Source organism: Talpa occidentalis, unplaced genomic scaffold (assembly GCF_014898055.3).
Source record: "Talpa occidentalis isolate TD23 unplaced genomic scaffold, MPIMG_talOcc4v2.1 talOcc4.10, whole genome shotgun sequence".
NCBI lineage: Eukaryota > Metazoa > Chordata > Mammalia > Eulipotyphla > Talpidae > Talpa > Talpa occidentalis.
The window spans coordinates 84,708,149-84,730,061 of NW_023600993.1; the positions used below are offsets into that span (position 1 = coordinate 84,708,149).

General features: G+C 45.2%; 1 protein-coding gene across 7 annotated transcripts in view; it reads right to left on the reverse strand.

The window, feature by feature from the left end:
* Window positions 1–3,306: 3,306 nt before the first annotated feature.
* The window catches only part of AAR2 (AAR2 splicing factor), a 28,979-nt gene continuing 10,372 nt past the window's right edge, over window positions 3,307–21,913 (reverse strand). For 6 of the 7 annotated variants that reach the window (XM_037495664.2, XM_054696761.1, XM_054696746.1 and 3 more), the window contains exon 4: window positions 14,417–16,395. In XM_037495664.2, the coding sequence (XP_037351561.1) occupies window positions 16,228–16,395 (168 nt within the window). In that variant the 3' untranslated portion in view covers window positions 14,417–16,227. Of the gene's footprint in view, window positions 4,022–14,416; window positions 16,396–21,913 lie in introns of those variants that run through there. The other variant, XM_037495700.2, reaches the window with a different exon arrangement.

The window sequence follows — 21,913 nt, forward strand, 5'->3', positions numbered from 1 at the left end:
ACTCTTGTAGGTGATGGCTTCACCTCTCCTTCCCTCTCCTTCCCTCCCCTCTCCTCCTTACTTCTCCCTGCCCTCTCCCTTTCTCATTCTTCTTTCTTGTTAGCTCTAAGCCTGACTTCATCTCAGATGGCTCTTTCCTCTTCCATTGGAGTAAAATGAGACCCTAGAGAACAGAGCAGTGCTATGAAGGATGGAGGCATGGGATGAGGAGAGACAGACCCAGACAGTCTGGCTGCCAGCACCCCAGGTATCTCTGGTCAGACCCTCCCTCCTCTCCCTGGGCTTGTTTTTACCATTGTCCAAAGCTGGCTCCCAGTGCTCCTGGCTTGGAGCTCCTTAGTGATGTGGTGTTTCCTCCCTCTCCCTCACATGTTGGCCACCCAACATGTGCAGATTGCCCTGCAGCCTGCTTGGAGCTCGGCCCCTTCGTGTACCTCTCAAGCCTGCAGCCCTATGCTCTGCACTGTTAGTGCTCGCACTTGCTCTAGTATCTAAGCACCAACTGCCTAGCAATGTCTTCATTGCATCTTTTCTCTTCTCAGAACAAAGGTGATATGTCACCTTTTTTTCCCTAGCTGTCTGTGTAGGCTGTGTAGGTAAGTATTTAGAGGCTCAGAGAGGGTGCATGATCTGTCCAGGGTATTCAGGAAGTTGCCTGGAGGAGAGCAATGGGCTTGAGCTCAGAGCTTCTGTGAGCATAGTTTTGAGCCTGGCTGCCTGGGAAGAGCTGGAAGCATAGATGGGTCTTCCTGGGCAGTTCAAGGTCAAGGTCTTCTCTAAGCCATCAGCCTGGTGAGCCAGAGAGGCAGCACTAGCTCCCTGCCTAGCTCTGCAGATTGTGAGTCCTTCCTCATAGACACTATCTCAATTGAGCCTCTGTACTGGCTTGGTATTTAGACTTATGGTGAGAGATGATGCAATGTCAACAGAAAGCCCCTTGAGTCAGCAATTCCACTACTATGGAGCCTAAGAACGGAAGTGGACAGGAAGCAAAGATGCCTCCCAAGCACATTTATTACCAAAATCTTTATACTTTAGTAAAATTAGAAATCTCTTACCTGACAAGATGGCTTGTGGTTACGGCCAGGTATACACGTACAATGAAATATCATACAGCTGATAAAAGTGATATTGTGAGTGTAAATGTACTGATACGAACAAATGGTCAAAGTAGAATTCCATTATATATGTGTGAGTGTGTGTGCATATATACTCACAAATGTGTACATGAAAAAGATTAGACATTTTACAGCAAAAATTTCAACAGAGACTTGGTGGTAAGAAACAGGCAAACTTACATATATTTTCTAGTTTTTCTTTAGTACATGCTTAATGTGGAAAGAGAGCAGTCATAATTTTGCATTTATCTTTTAAAAAAATATCTAAACCAATCAATTAGTAATTCCAATTCCAGGAAGTTGTCTTAAGGAAATAATTAGGATGAGCTCAAAGATTTAAATACAAGAATAAATGATGCATTATTTTGCACTAGGGAAAAACAGACACAAGGTAAAATTTTAGGCAATAGGAATGGGTTGAATAAAGTGTGATTGTAGTCATATACAGGCACTAAAAATCATACTGTAGAAGTGTGATTGTTCTAGGACAGATGTTTATGAATATATGATTGGAATGAAAAAACAGATTTCAGAACATTGTGTACAAATTAGTTCCTCTTTCTTTAATATGTGCTTGGCCCAAAGTCTGGAAGGACATACGTTTAAAGGTTAATGGTTGTTTCATCTGGAGGGACTGATTAAAGGTGATCTTAATTTTCTTCTTTATACCTTCCTATATTACCATAAATATGCATTATTACATAATTTTTTAAAAAATTACTTTTTTAAGAGGGAAAAATAAACTGTTCCAAGAGGTCAGGCAGTGCGAAGGAGGCAGTGAGAGGTGGGACCTGGACCCCAACTCCCTCTCCCCCCCCAGGACAGGAAGGAGCTGAAGCACCTGGGAAGAGAGCTGGGATTGGGGGCAACCAGCTCAGAGAGATGTGGAGCCTCCCTGCGCCTGCGCAGAACTGGCTAAGGAAGAACCCCCCCACCCCCCAGGCCTGCTCTCTGCCATTCACCCTCTGGAATTAGCTTACAGAGACCATTTTAGGAAGCCTGTGGGCGGTTGGAAGCAGCTTGTGAGGAGAGCTGCAGGCCGGCTGAGAGCTGCTGAAAGTGAGTGCCCAGAGGAAGACAAGGCAGAAAATATCGGGAAGCCAGCACCCTTTTCCATTTTTCTTTTTAGTTCAATTTTTCAAAAACAGTTCTCTGGAAAACCCTTGCTTTGGTCCAAGCGTTTCCTCCTCTTCCTCCCCTCACCTCTTCCAAGATTTCAAAGAGGGGCCAAGTCTAAACCTTTGAGGCCAGGGGCTCTGGTCTCAGGGCTTCCACTAATGCCCTTTGCACCAATTGCTCATCCTCTAGTGGCCTCAGTTTCCCTTTTTTAAATCAAATTGGATGGAATGGATCCAATCCTCTCTTTTCACCCTAAGGTTCCCTGCTTCTGGGATTCCATCTCAGGAGTAAGGCAGCTGAAAACCAAAAAGAGGAAGGCTACAGAGGCCAGAGGCAGCTATAACAGAGCAGACTGGCTGTGAAGATGCCCTGTAGGCTGCCCCAAAGACCCAGCACACTGTAAGTCCAAACCCCCACACTACGTTGCACACTAAGTCACCACTTGAAGGATAAAAAATGGAATGTTTGACCAGGCCAACATGTCCATAAAGATGTCCTTTAGAACAAAGATTTTATGACCTAGTTCTTGCATTTCTCACACATACATTGCTTCTGACCACAGAGGTATGGCTCCCTAAATGTATACAATACACTTCCCTACTTTTTACCTTTACATAAAGATACTAAAGATTACCACACACTTACTTTTAAAATACTTTGCTATAGAATTAATGTGATCTTTCCATTGTATTCAGCCCAACTTTCACAGTGGTAAGTTATAATTACCTCAGAAGAGTGGGTACAGCTGACCAGGACTCTCTGTTTGTCAGGCTAGTCATCACCCCTGACTGAAGATAGATCTCCTTTATTAACCTTTACAGCAGTGATATTTCAGTCAACAGAATGTAAGAGGTCCACATTTATGCCCACTTACCTAATGAGAAAGTGGAGGCTCAGAAAGGTTCAATGACTTGATAGGGTCACAGAGCTAGAAGGCGGGAGAACTAAAACCTGGTCCCAGGTTTAGCTGACTCCAGAGCCCTGCTGAACTACCCTACAAGCTCCTAGCAGACTCCAGCCCTGCTGACTCCTGATAGGCAGGGTCTGCCATGGGGAGAGGCAGGAAATAGCTTGAATATAACCAGTGCTTCCAGAACAAAGACGCAGAGCATCCACCTAGCCCTGGCCAGCTTCCCCAACCAGGGTGGCTGAGTTGAGCCAGTCCCCATAAGCAGGTGGGGACTATGTTCATGCCCACATGCATGTGGATGATTGTGTGGTTCCTGGAGGGTATATCTCTGTATGTGTCCCTATATGCGTGTGTGTCTGAGGTGGATGAGAGGTTTGGGTGGGTCTGCTTGTGTATGCAATGCCATTTCCACCCTAAAGTGTGAGAGAGACAGATGAGTGTGACCTCTTTTGAGCCCAAGAGAGGGAAGCAATGAGTGGGTGAATTCTGGTGCATGCTCTCTCCTGTCCTCCTCATAGTATTGGGTGTATAGGTCTTCATAGACTTGGGTCCCTGCTTTTCTACCCAGATTCAAGTTGGATCTGGAATCACCAGCTCCCCACATCCTTTGCTTTCCCTGGCTCCCATATCCACTAGGTGGCTGGACCCACCACCAACAGCATCTCAGGAATCTCTTGGGCCAGATTAGGGTCTCGTATCAGCCTTGATCCAAGGAGACCAGTGAAGGCCCCACAAAAAGGCAGCTGGTGCTGAGCCCTGTGGTGTGTTCACAAACAACTCACCATCAGTCACTGGACTCCCCTTCTCTCTACCCTGAATCAAGTGTGCTGATATCTGTGTCTGTCTTGGGACTTGGTTGCTTGCAGAGAAAATCCTAGAAAAAAAGGAGATATGCAGTGTAAGAACTGGAAGGCAATTCACAGTCACAGTCACCTGTGAAGCTTCTTTTTTGGTGGAGATCTGTGTTAGCTCTATTGCGCAGGCTACATTTTATTTGCACACCTTTCGGGTGGAAGCACTCATCACTTCTTAGGTGCGCCTTCCATGCTGGCAGTTTCAACCTCACACTGAGGTATTAGAGCTGCCTCCTGAAACTTCACCCCACTTGTCTCAGTCCTGCCCTTTGGGACCCAGGAGGCTCAGTCTCAGTCATTCCAGCTGAGGTGTGTATGTGTGGGGAGTCAGGATAAAGCCTTATGGGGACCCTCAGGCTGAGAAGCTGTTTCTTTTACCAGGTGGAAAAAAAAGTTGAGGACCCTCAAAGACACACCAAGTTGAATAGACATGGGAGGCTAAGGTTCACTGGGAGCCAGCCACATGGCTGTGGAGATGAGGCCCCCAAGTCCTGCCAGGCCAAGGATGCTGGGAGAGGCAGCTAAAGCCTGAGGGAAGCTGGGAGTGGCTATCCTGGATGGGTCTGGTCAAGGCCTCTGGGGACATTTGGGAAATACAATCTGGGTCTGTGTGTGCATAGTGAACAGATGACACGGAAGGGTGTGGCTCCCTCCAGGCCCAAGACTGCTGCCAGGATGAAGAATGACGTATACAGAGAGGGTGGCATATGGAGGGGGTTTGACAAGCACTGCTGGTAGGATATTATTCATCCAGTCACCCCTCCATTGACTCATTCTCCTCCTCTGGGCCAAGTCCAGGGATGAAGACTGATGACCAGGAGATGAAGAGGTACAGCCTCACCCCTTGCCTTGGGAGGACCAGGCAGGAAGGGGGACAGACTCAGTTCCAGCATATCATTGTAAGTCAGCATATACCCAGCACACAGGCTCCAGCTTTGGACACAGGGCAAAGAGAGCTGCAGATATCTTCAACTCATTTCCCTGTTCCTGGAGATGGGAACATGCTGGATGCTGTGGTTTCACAAGAACTTGGGGCAGAGCTAATAGGCTACTTTACAGAAGAAAATTGAGTCCGAGAGAAGTTAAAGGACTTGTCCAAGCAGTGACAGCAGTGCCAAGATTTCTGATTTGCTTGCTGAGCTGGGCTTCCTGGTGGGGGGCATAGGTGAGGTGTGCAGGCCCTGTATCAGCTCTTGGGCCTGGGGCAGGTAGAGGAGGTCACAGGGAGACACACCTGACTCATCAGTCTTACCCCCACAGAGCTCATGTTCTAGACAGGTGACAGGATGGCTTAGACACAGGCCCTGGCATGAACATGCTCTGAAACCTTAGTAAAGCCTTTGCCCTCTCTGCGCTCTTCTCCCTATTATAAGGCACCTGTGTTTGAACTAGATCAGGAAAGACAGGAAAGCCTGTTTAGGCTTCCTCTTATGTGCCAGCTTCCTGTGGTTGACAGAGACTATTTGGGTTTGGGCACCACATTGAGAAGGAAAGGGCATCAAGATCAATCCTTCACATCTCTCCTGGGGGAGGGACACAGCAGCATGTAGGCTGGATCAGATAATCACTAGCCACTCCCACTGACCCCCCACCCCAACTGCATCCTGAAAGCCTCCTCCAACATTCTCCTGGGACCCACAACCCCTAAGAAGGCATCAAACACACTGAACCTCTTTTTGACGAGTAGCCAGGGCCTCCTGTGCTATGGCCAAGGCCCAGAGGCCACTAGCCCAGGTGGCTTTGTGATCTTGAGCCCATATTCAGGTACATAGCCCTGCTGCCCACCTAGCTCCCATCACTGCCCTTCTGATTGGTTCCGACAGATGCCCAAGCTTGTGTTCAGTGGGGACAGACTAAGAGTAAAGAATGCGAGTAAAAAATGAAGCATGACACCATGAGTGAAGTGCATGATCAGGCCTTTCCCCTGCCTTCCCAGCTCTTTGGCTGTGTCCTAGATAGAGGGGAGAGAGGAAGAAGGCAAGCACTGACCATTGACCTATGGTGTGCCAGGCGCTTTCACAGTCTGTACTTCATTTGCTCTTCACTCTTAGCCCGAGGTCGCTGCCATCCCCACTTTACAGACTGGGTCTCAGAGAGGTTCTGTGACTTTCCTAGTATTACCACTATCATGGGCAAGGCTGGGATTCTGTTGTAGTCCAGAGCCCCGGCTCAATGGCATCCAGGTGGTTGATATGGCTCAGAAAGACCTCAGATCTAGTCCCACAGCGCTTTTGCTGAGTTACTGTGGGATATGGACATGTGAGATGTCCTCGCCCATAAAATGAAAGGATATATCTCCTTCCGCTCTCTTGGTATTCCCTTGCCGCTCCTTACCCTGCCCCCACTGCTGGGGCCTCCCCTTTGAGGCACAGTCTAAAATGAGTGACTAGCCCGCAAAAGGCAGGGTCCCACTTCGACTCCCTGAGGGCCAATTCTCCTGCCAGGCAATGGAAAGGGACCCCTGTGGGTCAAAGCATGGTCCTCCAGCCACACAAGAGTAGAGTAGAGCAGAAAAGCTGCAATCCATGAACTCGCAAATGTGCTTTTGGTTGGTCTGCACAGTTTTGTTTTTTTCTTTCAAATCTTAATTTGTTGCCAGGGTTTAAAAATAGAGAATTTTCACACAAAAATCCAGATTTCCGGCTCCTCTTAGAAAACTGGAAGCTCTGACAAGCCTGACTTGTATTGGCTGTCCTGGGCTAGATTTGAGGAGCAAAAGCAGACTGTCCTCTCGAAGCTCTCCACTCAGTCACATGCCCACCTGACCCCCACTGGCTTCTGAATTTGCCTTCCCTGGTGCAAGGTTACCTGACACTCTGGAGTCATATCATGTGGAGTCAGTCCAAGCATGGGGATCAATTGCAATGTGACCATCAGGAAGTTCCCTAACTTCTCTGGGCCTGTTCGCTTACTGGAAAAATGGGGGTTGCCATAGCACCTCCTTTCCAGGGATGCTGCAAGGCTTCAAAGAGCTAGTGTATGTAAAACTACTGCCAGGGTTTAACCAGTCTCCTGGCATATAGTGAGTGATCAGAGTGTCAGCCATGGCGGTGACCACCTCCACTCTCTGCTGCAGGGCCAGGGCCCTAGAAGTCAGAGCAGCAGGAGCAACAGCAAAGGCAGCATTCTCCCTGGGTTCTGGCCCATCCTGGAGCTCTCCCTTGGCTGTACACACGCTGGTGAAGCAGTGGCAATCCGGTTTGGGTAAGGCATCCAAAAACAACAGATCAATAGCCACTAAGCGCTCCAGCACTGTCTCAGAGGCCCACAGCTCCACTACCTAGGCTGCTGGCCAGTGAGTGCAGGCTCTTCAAACTCTTTTCTTTTTGAATCTTAGAAAAGTTCTTTTTCCATCCTGAGATCTTGGTTTTACCACCTGCAGGATAAGCCTGTGTTCTCTAAGTGTCCTTTGAACTCTGACATCTTAGGAGTTATTGCAGATGAACAGATAATGAAGAGCCAAAGCCTCACAATGCAGGAGTGAATTAGCCAGGATTCTTTTGGCTGCAGAGGCAGAAACCTGCCCCAAAGGGACTTAAATGAAAAAGAATTACATTGAACTTTATGTGACTGGCTTATTTTACTCAGCATAAAGTCTTCAAGGTTCATTCATATTACATATTATATTACATATAAAGGTTGAATAATACTCCATTGTATGTATGTACCACATTTTCATTATCCAGTCATCTACCAAAGGACATTTAGTTTCTTTTCACAGCTTGGCTATTATGAATAGTATGAGGTATCTAAAATAGTCAAATTCAGATAATCAAAAAAATGGGATCGTGATTATATGGGGTTAGGGAGAAGAGGAGATAAGGAGTTACCAATAAAGTTCCAGTTAAAAAAGATGAGTGTGTTCTAGAGATCTGCTGTATGACTATGACAGTGAACCTGTAGTCAACAATACCAAATTATGTACTTAAAATTTTGTTAAGAGGGTAGATCTCATGTTAATTATTCTTACCAAAATTCAAAAAATTGAAAAGGTCTTGCATTGGCTTATAAAAAAGGAAGTGTGGGGGATTAGGGATGCAGGTAGGGCTAGAATTAGGGGCACCAATGATGCTGTTGGCACTTTCTCACTCTCTCAGCTCAGTTTCCTTCTGTGTTGGCCTCCTCCTCATTTCTGGTGCAAGGATTTATTTTTAAAATGGAGATGATGAGCCCTATTAGTTCCAATTGAGGCACTAGTCTTCTGGCACCGTAATTCCAAAAGCAGGCACTATCTAGAAGCAGCATCCCAGGGAAGATGCCAAGTGGCTTAGCTGGAGTTGTGAATCTATCCCTGTGGGTGGAAGGATAGGGTGAGGTATGTAACTGGCACTCCTACCGAGGATGACATGGAATAGAAAAAATCTTCCTCAAAGCAAAGGAGGCCAGACACTAGAAGAGAGGCGAACAGGAATGGGTGGTGCAGTCCACTGTAACAGTAGCCACTGGCTGTACTAAGGGCCTTTCGTGCAGGAACACAGCTTTCTCAGAGAGGGAGAGGGAATCTTCCAATCAAGAAAGTGATTATGCACTTAGCCCCATGCTTGGAGCATAGGGGGGTATGAAATCATGAGCGAATGATTCTAGTCTCTGAGAAGCAACTAGAAAGCACTTGACACCACCAGCGCATGATGCCAAGGGCCACCTTAAGTGTGTGGTTCTGGCTGTAATGCAGTCCAGGGATCAGGAAGGCTTGTGAGAAGTCCTTAGAGCCTGAGGAAAAAAACAAGTATGGAGGCATAAGGCTATGAATTAGGACCTAAAATTCAGAGAGAAAATTCAAGACCCTATCTCAGATGTGAAAGGTAGCAGTGGAGATAGATTAAGTGGGTCTGAGGAAATATGGCTCTGATTGTGGCAAAATAAAAAAAAAAAAAGGTCTTGTACTGGGAAAAGCTAGATATGGGAATGGACTTTTAAGCATTAAAACTGTGGGAAAAATAAAAAAAAATTCAACTCAAATATGTGCCATATTTGACACATATGAACCTAAAGCATATATTTCAAACCATTATAAATTTAAAAGGCAAACTGGGGGAAATATTTCTAATATTAAGATATTTTATAAGATAAATAAATATTTTTTTATATTTTTAAAGATTTATTTATTACAGATACAAGAACTGGGGTATAGACCAGAGGTGTGGGGGGTGAGAGGATTTACCAGAGACAGAATGGGATTCACTAGCGAACAGGTGGATCTACTGAAATACACTGCTGAGGGGAGCAGCAGGCAAGACAGGAGGGGTCTGCTGCATCATGTGGGTTAGCTCATGTCAGGGATTGAACTCACGTAACAGTGGCTGGTGATAGCTTGATAGCATTGTCTTTAACCCCTGTGCCACCAGGGGGGCCCTAAATACATATTTTTTTTAAAAGAAGGAACATTTAACAGAAAAAGAAGTATAAGATATAAATGGATAATTTCCAAAAGGGAAGTGGACAATGGTGCAGCCTTTTTCAAAATGTGCCACAGAGGTCCCCTCAACTCCCACCTCCCGTTCTCTACCTTCAGGTTGCCAGACTTAGAATAAAATGACTTATTGATCCATAGAGGGGAAGCAAAGGTGAAGACCTGTCTAGAGGATGTCCAGAATGGACAGAAAATGTTCAGTCATCAAATCAGCCCTTCAGCTTCTTTTTCTAAAGCAAATGCCTTTTGCAAATTCAATAGTGACTCTGGCAGGCCAGGGTGGAAGGTGCGCCTCAGAGTGAGCAGCCCTCAGTGGACCCAGGAGTCCATAAGGGGAAAGAGCAGCCTCTTTGTGGACCAGATGCTACTACTCCCCCTCCCACTCCTAGCTGCCACCTCAGCTGGAGTCAGGGCGGTCCACTGTGTCCACAGGACAGATGTAAACATGGAAGGTCTGGGTGGGAATATTAGCAAGTTGTAAAGACAAGTGGCTGACATGGGCGGTTGTCAGCCTGGCCGCCTTGGATCTGCTAGTAATTATCACAGATTATGTAACTGTCCTTATTAAGGAACGCTGGCCAGTGGCAGGGCAGGCTGGACTCAGAGAGGCAGGCTGGAATTGTGGCTCTGAGGCTCTCTAACCTGTGCCTTTGGGGAAATCCCTTCTCATCTCAGAGCCTAGGTTTCCTGTCTGTGTGACAGGAATGTTATGCCCTCCCTTGAAGAACTTGTGTTCCACCCGAATAAGGACCTTTTAAAAAAAAAGGGCCAACACAGTCCGCAGTATCAGAAAGGCAGTCCCCACATGTTTACTCTGCCAGCTCATGTTAAACAACTGAATGTCTGCGAAAATTCTGTGGTGGGAGTGGGAACATGAATGGTTCTTGGCTAGGACAAGTTAATACTAGCAGGGAGAGGTTCCCAGGTGCCAAATTCCCTGTTGGTCCCAAGAACATCAACATCAAAAGGGACCCACCTCATCACCCATTGGCACCCAATCACTTGATAGTGAGGCCAAGGCTAATCAGGGGCCTCAGATTCACCCACCACTTTTCAACAGAGCCATCTCATGTCCCTGCCTCTAACCCATTCCCCAGAATTCCAAACAGCCCTCCACAGTCCTTCACCATTGCCCCATCTACCCATATGTACCTTGGGTGTTTGGGAACAGGAAATATTCTGTGATGGGACAGAAAAGAGGGTACTTCTGTGTGTGTCCATTGGAATACTCCAATGTGCTGGTGTTCTGCCCAGACTCTGAAACTTCAGAGAAGTAGGGGCGATCAGGCTGGAAGAGTCCTTTAAAGGACATCTGAATCATGGAAACAGCGCTAGGGTGCACACCAGACACCACTCAGATCCGAGTCAGCATCTTCTCACACCTGCATTATTCCTCTAGCCTCCTTACTGGCCTCCCTGCTTCCATCTGTCCCCTTACAGTCTGCATTCAATACAGCAGCTTTTGATCCTGTTAAAACAAAAGTCAGCTCATGTCACTTTTCTACTTAAAACCCATTGGTCTCTATTTCACTGAGTAAAATGCAACGTTTTTAACACAATCCATAAACCTGGTCCTTTTTTAAAGGTGGAACTCCTACATTCTCTCCTTTGATCACTCCACTCTCACCAGACTGGCCACCAGGTATTCTTCCAAACACACTCTTGCCCCAGGGCCTTTGCACCCACTAGAACACTTTTATTTTTTTTTTTTTTAAGATTTACTTATTGATACATACAAGAACCGGGCCAGAGTTTTGGCGGGGATGAGAGGATTCACCAGAGACATAGTAGGGAACAGAACAGGCAGATCAACTGAAATACACTGCTGAAGGGAGCAGTGGGCGAGTCAGGAGAGGTCTGCTGCACCATGTGGGTCACCTCCCTGGCCGGGGATCAAACTCGTGCTGCAGTGGCTGCAGTGAGCTTCATAGGTTGCATCTTAATCCCTTGCACCACCAGGGAGGCCCCACACACTAGAACACTCTTCCTCCAGACAATTACATGGCCCACTTACCCACTCCAAGTCTTTGCTTATATGTTACCTCACTTAAATTGTAATGTCTCTCCTCATCCTGCCAGGACTCTCAATATCCTATATTTTGCTCTACCCCCCACCCCAGAACACTTCTCATAATGAAATACTCTAAATCTACTTACTATGCTTATTACTTGCCCCCACCTTGAAAGTAAGTTCACAGGGCAAGTGCTCCGAACATACTGGTTGAATGAAAGAGAAATGGAGCCAACCCTGCCTTCACGTAACTTCTTCACTGAGTCCTGAGTCTGCATTCTGCAGTATGCAGACCTCCATCTTCAAGACAGTTCTCCCAAACTAATCTCTTAAGTGAGGGTTCCACACTTTTCTTCAACTGCTCTATCTCAAGATGTAACTGTATTTGCATCCTCTTAAAAAGGTAGAGTTCAGACTTGAGCCAGGTGAAAGTATTTGGAGGTGGACAGAGGGAAAACAGGAAAATTTGGGGAAAGAAGAAGCAAGAAAAAAAAATCCAAGCAAGAGGGACCTATGGAATTTCTTCCGTACAGACCATCTGTACAGACATTGGACCACTCCACTGAGAATCCCCTATTTCTCCTACTTCCTCCATCAAGCATTTTAACTGGCATCTGCTTTCTAGAAATCTGGCAAGTCTACCTATGTGAACACCAGATAGATCCAGGGCAAGGACAGGTGACCTGGCAGGTGGGGGAGGGGGTTGCGAGCAGGACACCCCATTAAAGACTCAGCAGGGAGCAGTTGCCATTATTTCTGGTTCTCATCCCACAGATCAGCAGGGAGGCCAGTCCACAGCAGGAGTACATGGTTGGGGGAGAAATAAAGCAGCACTGGAGTTGGGGCATAATCTGGGCATAGAAGATTGAAAATAGCCTGCCAGGGCTAGATATGGTGACCTTTGAGTTGAGGAAGTGCAATGGACAGCAGGGGACTAAGGAGAATCATGGGGGCCTGAGACCATTAGGTAGTTCAGTCAGTTGCCCCTCTCCTTTCTGCTTAAATCTGGTGGACGTGACTCTGGGATGGCTTTGCCCATGGCATTCACTCCACATTTCTAAACCTCATTTCAACAGGAAGTGGGCATTTTGGTTAAGCCAAAGTCTAGTAAGTTGGAGAGACCAACATGTCACAGAAGCCTGGGAGTATTAAATAATATTTATAAGAGGATGACATGGGGAAATAATTATGGATGTTAAGAGGCAATCAGCAGCGGGGAACTCCTCCACTGCTCAAGTGGCGAGAAATTACGAGGGGGGGGGGGCGTGGGATTCAAGAGCAGCACGGCTGTCATGGGGACTGCGAAGGGGTTGGGAAGTCACCACCACTGCTAAATCTGTTAATAGGATAAAGCAGCCTTGCAAGTAAGAGCCAGACCCCAGGAGGCCTGCATTTGAGGGGATTTTAAAATCAGGCCAGATCTTGCCAATAGCATCACTTTTAGATGTTAGAACTGGAAGGGAGCTTAGAGATCAGCAATGCCACTGGTTCTCAGTGTGGAAGGTTTCTGCCTTCCAAAACTACAGCAAGCATTAAGTAATAATTGATTTGTTTTCATTTTTTGTTCATCAAAGACACATAGAGGACTGCCAGCTGGGACAAGCAAGCAAGAGAAGATATGAAGTCGATGTCACTCCAGCCCCCAACAAGAGACCTATTGTTTTCCTGTTGGTCCAGTCATACTATGCTGTGTAAATGTAGTTTCCCTTTTGAAGACACTTAAAATAACACAAAGGCCCACTTTTAAAGACCTGAGGGAGGCTGGAGAACCTGTACCACAAAGCCCAAATCTAAGCAAACAGTCTCATTTTGTACATAAGTAGACTGAGGCCAGGAGAATGAATGTGGCTTGCCCAGGATCACACAGCTGTCTGTCAAAACGGCTAAGGCTAGATCAGGGGAACAAGGCGAGGGGAAGGCTGTCCTGGACATTCAGGAGCAGGGGTAGAGTAATTCCCAGTCAGTAATGCAATGGCTGAGCATTGCAGACACCAAAAGATTTGGGCTTGATTCTTGTCTTCAGTTGGTACTAGCTGTGAGACCCCGGCAAAATGATGGAAGCTGAGTCCATTTTCCTATCAGTAAAACGAGGATAACAATAGCACTTAACCACATATTGTGAGGATTCAGTGAAATAACAAAGCTTTGTAAATAGTACTTTCCCTTAATCCCTTTTGTGTATGGTGGTGGTGTGGGTCTGTAGACATAAGATCAATGAGCTTAGAGAACAAGATCACATGCCCCAACCCCCAGGTGCTGTCCTGATAATGCCAGTGGAAAACAGTCTATCCCAAAGGAGCACTAATAAAAATGCTGTCACTTCTAGGTACTCAAAACTGAGGGTGCCTCAGAACACAGGCCCTATCCAGATTCATTGCTTCTGAGTGCCTGCAGGGTGGGGTCAGGGAATCTGCAGTTTTAGATATTACAATTGAGAAATAATTTACACAGCATAAAATTCACCATCTTAAAATGTACACTCAGTAGTTTTAGCATTTTAAGATTGTGCAACTATCACCACTAACTCCACAAACTTTTCATCACTCCAAAAAGAAACCCCATATCCATTCCCAGTGAATTCTCTATTCCCTACTTTCCTATCCCCTTATAACCACTCACATTTCCCTCACTATGGATTTGCTCATTTTGGACAATTCATATGAACGGAGTCATACAATACATGGTCTTTGAAACTGGTTCCTTAGCACTGTTTTCTAGGCCCATCTATGCACGTGGTAGTGTGAATAAGGACTTCATTCCTTTGGAATCTACACTTTTAACAAGCTCCAAGTAGTTCTGGACAGGTTTGGGGGAGGAAAATAGCAAATTCACACAAGCCCCTGCTTCCCACTCTTCCCCATCTCCCCCAGGCCCAGCCTCAGTGGGTGCAGGGAATGTAGTGCAAGACCCCACAGTGGATGCCTGAAAAATGTGGGTTGTACCAAACCCCATGTATGATTTTTTTTTTTAAAGATTTATTTATTTATACAAGCACTGGGTACAGTCAGAAGCGCGGGAGGGTGAGAGAATTCACCAGGGCCAGAGCGGGGAACAGAACAGGCAGACTGACAGAAATACACTGCTGAGGGGAGCAGCGGGCACGGCAAGAGGGGTCTGTCGTGCCATTTGGGACTTTTGCCGGCAGCCGGGGATCAAACCGGCGCTGCAGAGGCTGCGGGCAGCCTCACAGCCCAGGGCTCAAATGCTGCACCACCAGGGGAGGCCCTGTATGATTTTTTTATACATATACATACCTATGATAAAGTTGAATTTCTAAATTGGGCACAGATTAATAGAACAATTATAATGATACACTGCAATAAAAGTTATATGAATGTCATCGCTTTCAAAATATCCTAAGTAAAGTTTTCAGATTACAGCTGACTATGGGTAACTGAGAAGCGCAAAGTGAAATAACTGAGGGAAAGCGTAGATGGGGTGACTACTAGACAGGGTAGCATTCCTTCCTTCGGGTGTGCCTGTCTCAGCAACTCCACTGGTAACGGAGGGTAACGCTCGAAGCTTGCGTCCTCCACAGCTGGCAAAGATTGGACAGGGTTTCCTGGCACTCAGTACAGAGGAAATGTATCCACCAATAGTGGCCTGGCTGCTCTGGAAATTGAGCAGATTAACTGCAAGAGAGACTCACACAAGGGGATTTAGTCTCAACTCAAAACACTTTAATGTACATTATGCTCTTGGAAAAATATCTCCAAGGAAACAAGTGGATCCTTAAGTCTTAACCAGCAGGAATTCTTCTTCCAAAACCTGGAAAGGAAACAGTCTTGGAAAGAAAGGGCAAAGGGAATCTGACCACAGTACAGTACAAGGTCAGGGTAGCAGGGCCTGTGTGCACAAAGGGAATGCTCTGACGACTCCCAGACAACCAGTGTGTCATTACTTCAGTGGCTGATGTCTCTAGAGCACAATGGGGAGAATCTAGACTAGCCAGGTCATCTCTAGAGCTTGCAAGAAGAGGCATAGAGCAAGGACCTTTCCTTTTGTTGTTGAACCCCCAGGTCATCAGAAATAGTCACGGTGGTTCTAGTGAGGACTGGGGCCACAAGGTAGGTCGCCAAGTCCCACATCTGGGTTTGGGCCTCAGAATGGAACGCATGGGAAGGGAGTGGCACCTGCTAGGACTCTGAGCTCAGGGACCACAGAAATCTTGGAAGATTGCCCACAGGGACCTTTGGACAGGGAAATGGGACTTAGATGGAGAAAGTAAGAATCAAGACTCAAACACTTTCAGTGTTACACCCTTCCCAATTTGGGGCTCCTGGAAAAACATGGCCAAATTTTCTGTGACATATATCCACTCAACAAGGGGCAGGCAGAAATTCTGGCTCATTCCCTGTTAGCCTTCGAAACTTCTCTTCAAAACAGTCACCAACTGACATCTCAGACTTGTGGGGCAGTCCAGGGTTTCTTGTTTTCTAATCATACTCTGTAGTAAGCAAATCTGTTTTCCATGGCTTTGGTTGTTCTTTTTTCTCTTTCAGAAGCAAGTAGATAGCTGCTAAGGCAGGTCTCTCCCAGGAGCTTCGGAAGAGCCCATTTGGAATCCAGTAAGGTTAGCACCAAGTCCAGGTTGACTGGAACCCACGAAAGTGCCTTCAGGGTGAATACAGCTTCTTTGGCACTAATGGAACTTACTTATTACTACGGGAAGGATTTCTGGCTGGCTCCATCTTTGTAGAATCTGGTAGGACTGCTGCTCCGGCAAGTTCCTGTAGGAAGGGGTGATAGAGAGGCCAGGACTGCGACCATGTGGGAAGGAGTCTCCCAGGGCTGAGCTTTCCCAGTTAGCCGGTCTCCGCACCCTCAGGGAGCTCTACCACCACGGGGGCACAGTCCTCAGGCTCCGCCTCAAAGTCCCACCGGAACTTCTTGGTCAGGTGAGCTTGGAACTTTTCAGCTTTCTGCCTCAGAGTAGCATCCACTGCAATGCTGCAGGCAGAGGAAAAGAAAACCTACAGAGAACAGAGGATAAGTCACTCCTGAGAACACAGAGGGGGCCGAGAAAGCTGTGGAAATTTCCTCATGGCGTTCAGCTCTCTGGGGCGGGTGGATCAGCTGCTGCTGGCACAGGCCCAGGACACCTGCTGTGCTCCCCCCAAACCAAGAAGGAAGGTCCAAACCCAGCTGAGAAGCTGGGGCAGGACTAGAATGGAAAATTACTATCCTGGGCAGACATGCCCCACTGGGAGTAAGGCCAGTAGGGGGGCTATTACCCTGACCCCAACCCCTGGGGGGATCTACTGGGCACCTGGGCAATAACTCAGAGAAAGAGGTAGCAGCTCTACCAGCTGGTACTACAAAAGGCTTTGGGGGCTTATAAGCCCTTGGGTCCCATAAAGTCCCAGGCCCTAAGCCAACGCTGAGAGAATGAATTGCTGCTCTAATCTAAATGGGGCACAGGCTGCCAGTCTGAGTTTTCTATTCCCCTTAAAAACTGTCTTTGATGCGTTTTTTTAGGTAATATACACAAAACATAAAACTTACATTTTTACATTAACCTTTTAAAAATTATGCTAAATATACATAATATTTGCTGTTTTAACTGTTTTTAAGTGTACAGTCAGTGCAATATTAAGCACATTCACAACACTGTGCAACCACTACCACATCCTCCAAAACTTTTTCATCTTCCCAGATGTTTTCCCTCCCCCAACTCTTGGAGACCACCATTCTACTTTCTGTCTATGAGTCTGATGACTCTTACATACTTCGTGTAAGTGGAATTGTACAGAATGATTGTTCCCTTTACCTGGCTTATTTCATTCAGCATAATGTCCTCAAGGTTCATTCATTTTGTAGCCTGTGCTAGAATTTCCTTTCTTTTTATTTTTTTAAAAAGATTTATTTATTTATGCATACAAAAGCTGAGGCACAGGCCAGAGACAGGGGGTGAGAGAATTCACCAGAGACAGAGTGGGGAACAGAACAAGCAGATTGATCAAAGTACACCGCTGAGGGGAGCAGCAGGTGAGGCAGGAGAGGTCTGCTGTGCCATGTGGGTAGGTCCCTGGCCAGGGATCAAACTTATGCTGCAGTGGCTGTGGATAGCTTCACAGGTTGCATCTTAACCCTTGTGCCACCAGGGAGGCCCTCCTTTCTTTTTAAAGTTGAGTAATGGACCTCCCAGGTGGCGCAGCGGTTGAGCGCTGGGTTGCGAAGCTGCCTGCAGCCTCTGCAGCGCCGGTTCGATCCCTGGCTGCTCCCCGGCCACCGGAGGAGAGTCCCACACGGTGCGCAGACCTCTCCTGCCGCCCGCTGCTCCCCTCAGCAGTGTACTTCGGTCCTTCTGCCTGCTCTGCTCCCCGCTCTGGCTCTGGTGAATTCTCTCACCCTCCCGCGCTTCTGACTGTACCCAGTGCTTGTATAAATCAATCAATCAATCAATCAATCAATCAATCAATCTTTAAAAAAAAAAAAAAAGAAAGAAAGTTGAGTAACATTCCATTTTACTTATATACCACATTTTGTTTTCCATTCATCTCTCAATGGCCATTTGGGGTGCTTCCACCTTTTGGCTATTACAAATAAGGCTGCTATCAACATGGGTGTACAAATATCTCTTCGAATCAACTCTTTCAATTCTTTTGGTATATACCCAGGAATTCCTGGATCATAAGGTAATTCTCTGTTTAATGTTTTGAAAAATGCCATGCTGTTTTCAAGTGCCCATGCCATTTTATAATCCCACCAACAATGAAAAATTTCTTCACATTCTTGCCAACACCTGACTTTCAATTTTTCTTTTTGATAATAGCCTTCCTAATGGGTATAAAGTCGTATCTCATTGTGGTTTTGCTTTGCATTTCCATAATGACTAGTGATGTTGCATGTCTTTTCATATACTTATCAGTCATTTGTCAAGTCCTTTGTCCATTTTTTAATCAGGTTCTTTTTGTTGCTGAGCTCTCAGAATTCTTTATATGTTCTGGATATTAATTCCTTGATTTGTTTTCTTTTTAATTCAGTTTCATGGTCAAGAGGCAGAATAATAATTTTCACTACATCTGAAATCCCATTCCAGATTATACTGGATCCCAAATTCTTCTAAGAATAATGGCAAACCCATTATTCCTTCTCATACTATTTTACTATTTTCAAAGAAATTTCAGAGTATCCCAGTAGATCCTCACAAAGTCTTGAGAAGAAAATGCCTATTTCATGGGAGTAGAGGCTGAGAAGTTAAATGACTGTATCAAAACTATCCAGAAAGGATGGAGTGGTTTCCCAGACCATCACTAAAGGATCTTCAAGGACCACCTGCAGACATTGGAGCATGAGTGTCAAAGAAACTCTTTGGTTCACATCACTCTTGTACTATAGCTGACCTTTGTCAAGGATGAAATCTGGGCTCCAGGAACCCTGACTTGACAAAGGCAACACACATACTCTGTAGTTGACCATGGACAATGCCCCTCCTACATTCTTCTCCAATGTCTGTTAGCAGGAAGAGTGGAATTCATTTTCACTAGTGTTTGGAGTCATTCTGTCCTAGTGGTAGCAGGGACAGAAGTGATGGGGGGGAGGGGTCCTACAGAATTTGGTTTCATTAACTTGGGAATTGACTAAATATAGAAACAGGAAGCACACTCACAACAAAAATCAAAAATGCTAGATCAATAACTAATTAGAGGGGCTGTGTGAGCCTGATGGTGAGAGGGCATTGGGGAAATCTGAGGCTTGTCTGTAAGCAGCAAAAGGAGCTGCCATCAAGCACTGAGTGTGGAACACTGCTAAACTCTAGGGCGGGGTCTGGTATGGGATGCACAGAACTCTTGTTTCAAACAGAAATAGCTCGAGAGTTCCTACACACCATGGGTCTATCCCCCAGAGGTCCTGGGGACCTGCTAAACTGAATTAACAAAAGCCCCTTTCTGTGTCCCCCCCTTACAGAGTCAACTGTACTACTGTCTACACATTCCCTCCTTTGCAGCAACATTGAATAGCTGCCCAAACATACTCTACTATCTCTTCTGTGCTCCATGTGTCTATGCGTTTCCCTCTGCTTCTAACATCCTTCCATTCTGTGCTTTTTCTACTAGTGACCCAGGCTCAGCTCAGATATCACTTTCTATAGGATGTCTTCCCAGACCAGGGATGGAACAGGTGTCCCTCTGCGTTTGCCCAGCGCCCAGGGTTACATGGAAGATAGCCTCAACCTCAGTCAGGTAACAGTCCATTCACTGTTGAGTTCCCCCAAAAGATGAGGAGCAACTCCAAAGCAGTGATTCTCTCTTACTCCTGCATTCCACACTCCTGGCACAGCCTGACATATTAAAAAGACCCATTAAATGTTCAAAAGAATAAAGACTATTGGTTCTATAAAAATCTATTTTTTTGTTCCCTTTTACATAGTGTCTGGCATCAAATAATTGTTCGATAATTATGTAATGATGCTGGACAGAATAAGGGACTCATCCTGGAGATGAAGTGACTTATTTGTCTGGTCCCTGAAAGCTACCAGCTCACAAGTCATCTCCTTGTGACATGCATCTTATAAAAGCCCAAGTCAAAATGAACTGCTCCAATCTCTGTTCCCCAATACTAATGAGATGCAAGGATTGCACTGCATTTGGCAATGACCAGCGATGAGAGCTGGAACAGGCTGAGCTCACACTCACCACTCCTCCTTCCCACCCACCACACTGCCTGGGAGTAAAATCAAACAGAGATAGGTGTAACAGAAGACTCAGAAGACGCCTCTAAATTGAAAAGTGCTTTGTTCTTTTTAAAGAACTTATCAATTTAATCTTTACTACAAACCTGGGAGGACGAAGGATAGGAAATGACTATTCCCACTGTACAAATGAGGATGATGATAAAAGCTGAGCAAGTAATAAATGTCAAGCAAGATATAGGTAAGTAGGGAAATATTAATCCTTTTTCTCTACCAAGAACGTCTTTTGTTTTGACACAGATGTGCTACTTCTAGCGGCACCCTGTGGGGAGTAAAGAGGCTTGGAGATCCAAAGGTTTGGGAACTGTTTCCTCCATAATTCTCCAGGCCCCAGACCAAGCCGACCTTAAAAAAAAATCTACTTTATTGAGGTATAATTCACATTCAATTAAATGTACCCAACTTAAGTGCTTGATTCATTTTGACAAATGTATACACCCATGCAACCACAATCTTATATAATCAAGACAGGTGAGTGTTGACAAGTTTTTCTTTTGGCATCCAAGTCTATGAGTTTGAAAGCTCACATAGATCTGAGTAACCACCACCACGATCAGGACACAGAACATTTTCCTCACTCCAAAAAGCTCCCTCATGCTGCCCCTTGGTGGTCAAACCTTCCCCTATCCCCAGGCCCTGGCATCCACTGATCTATTTTTGTCCCTACAGTTTACAAACCTGGTTTGTAAAAAGTACCTCACAACTCATAAAAGAGATGTTTAAACAGTATCCAGTTTTCAAACAAAATTTTACTTTTAAAAAATTCTCTTATTTTTACATTACTTTTATGTCCTCTTCAGAAAACTTAGTAATATTAGTTAATTTATTTACTAAAGTGAAACCAAGTAAATTTAACATCACTGGGAAGCTAATCATCTTAATATTAGAAGATTAATCAAAAATATTTTTAAAATACTTTTGAAAACGTAATTTAGATAATGGCCATTATCTAAAACTAAAAGCACACCCATTGGGTGTTCTTCTTTAAATATAAAAAAAAATTAGTAGTTTAATCACTAAGTCGATATGCTATAAAACTGTAAATCACTTTAGTTAGAAATATGAAAGCTTTCTTATAAACTCAAGTTAAATAAACAGAGCTCAGTTACGTCACCTTGAGAAATTAAAAATATCAAGGTAGGTAGCTGAGTCACTAGACTATCCTATTTTATTGCTAGACCAAAAAGATGAAATTTCCTCATTTTTTTTCAATTTCCAAGTGATTATTCAACTTAGAATGAAACCGAGGCAGAGGTAGAACAAATTATTTCCACTTACAGAAAAAGAAAGTGGTGTAAGAGAGAGATTATCACTTCCCACTGATTACCAGGAGGGTGAAAGGCAATAGGAATCATGTCTTTTGAGATCTGTTTAAAGAATCTGGGCAGTTGCACCTGGAGTTCTAATCATGTATAGGAGTCCACCACAGGCTTTAAAATCAAAGCTCGGTCTTGCCATCCACCAGCTTTGTTGATCTTAGGTAAAATTGTTTGATCTCTTTGATTCTATTTCCTCATCCATAAAAAGGGAATTTTTTTTTAAACTTCTAGAATTACTGTGAGGGCTAAATGAGACAATGCACAATAAGTGAAGAAACACAGTTGAATGCAGAAGGTACAGGAGTAGGTAAAATTCATCATAGCAGGTGTTATGATAAAAAATACTATAGACCAACCAATACTATAGAACAACGTTTTCCCTCAAGAGTTAAAGATGGACACTGGTTTTCAGAATAATGGCAAGACATGTAGCTGGAAAGCATATATGGCCTATTGCAACTAAAAGTATTTAAAAAA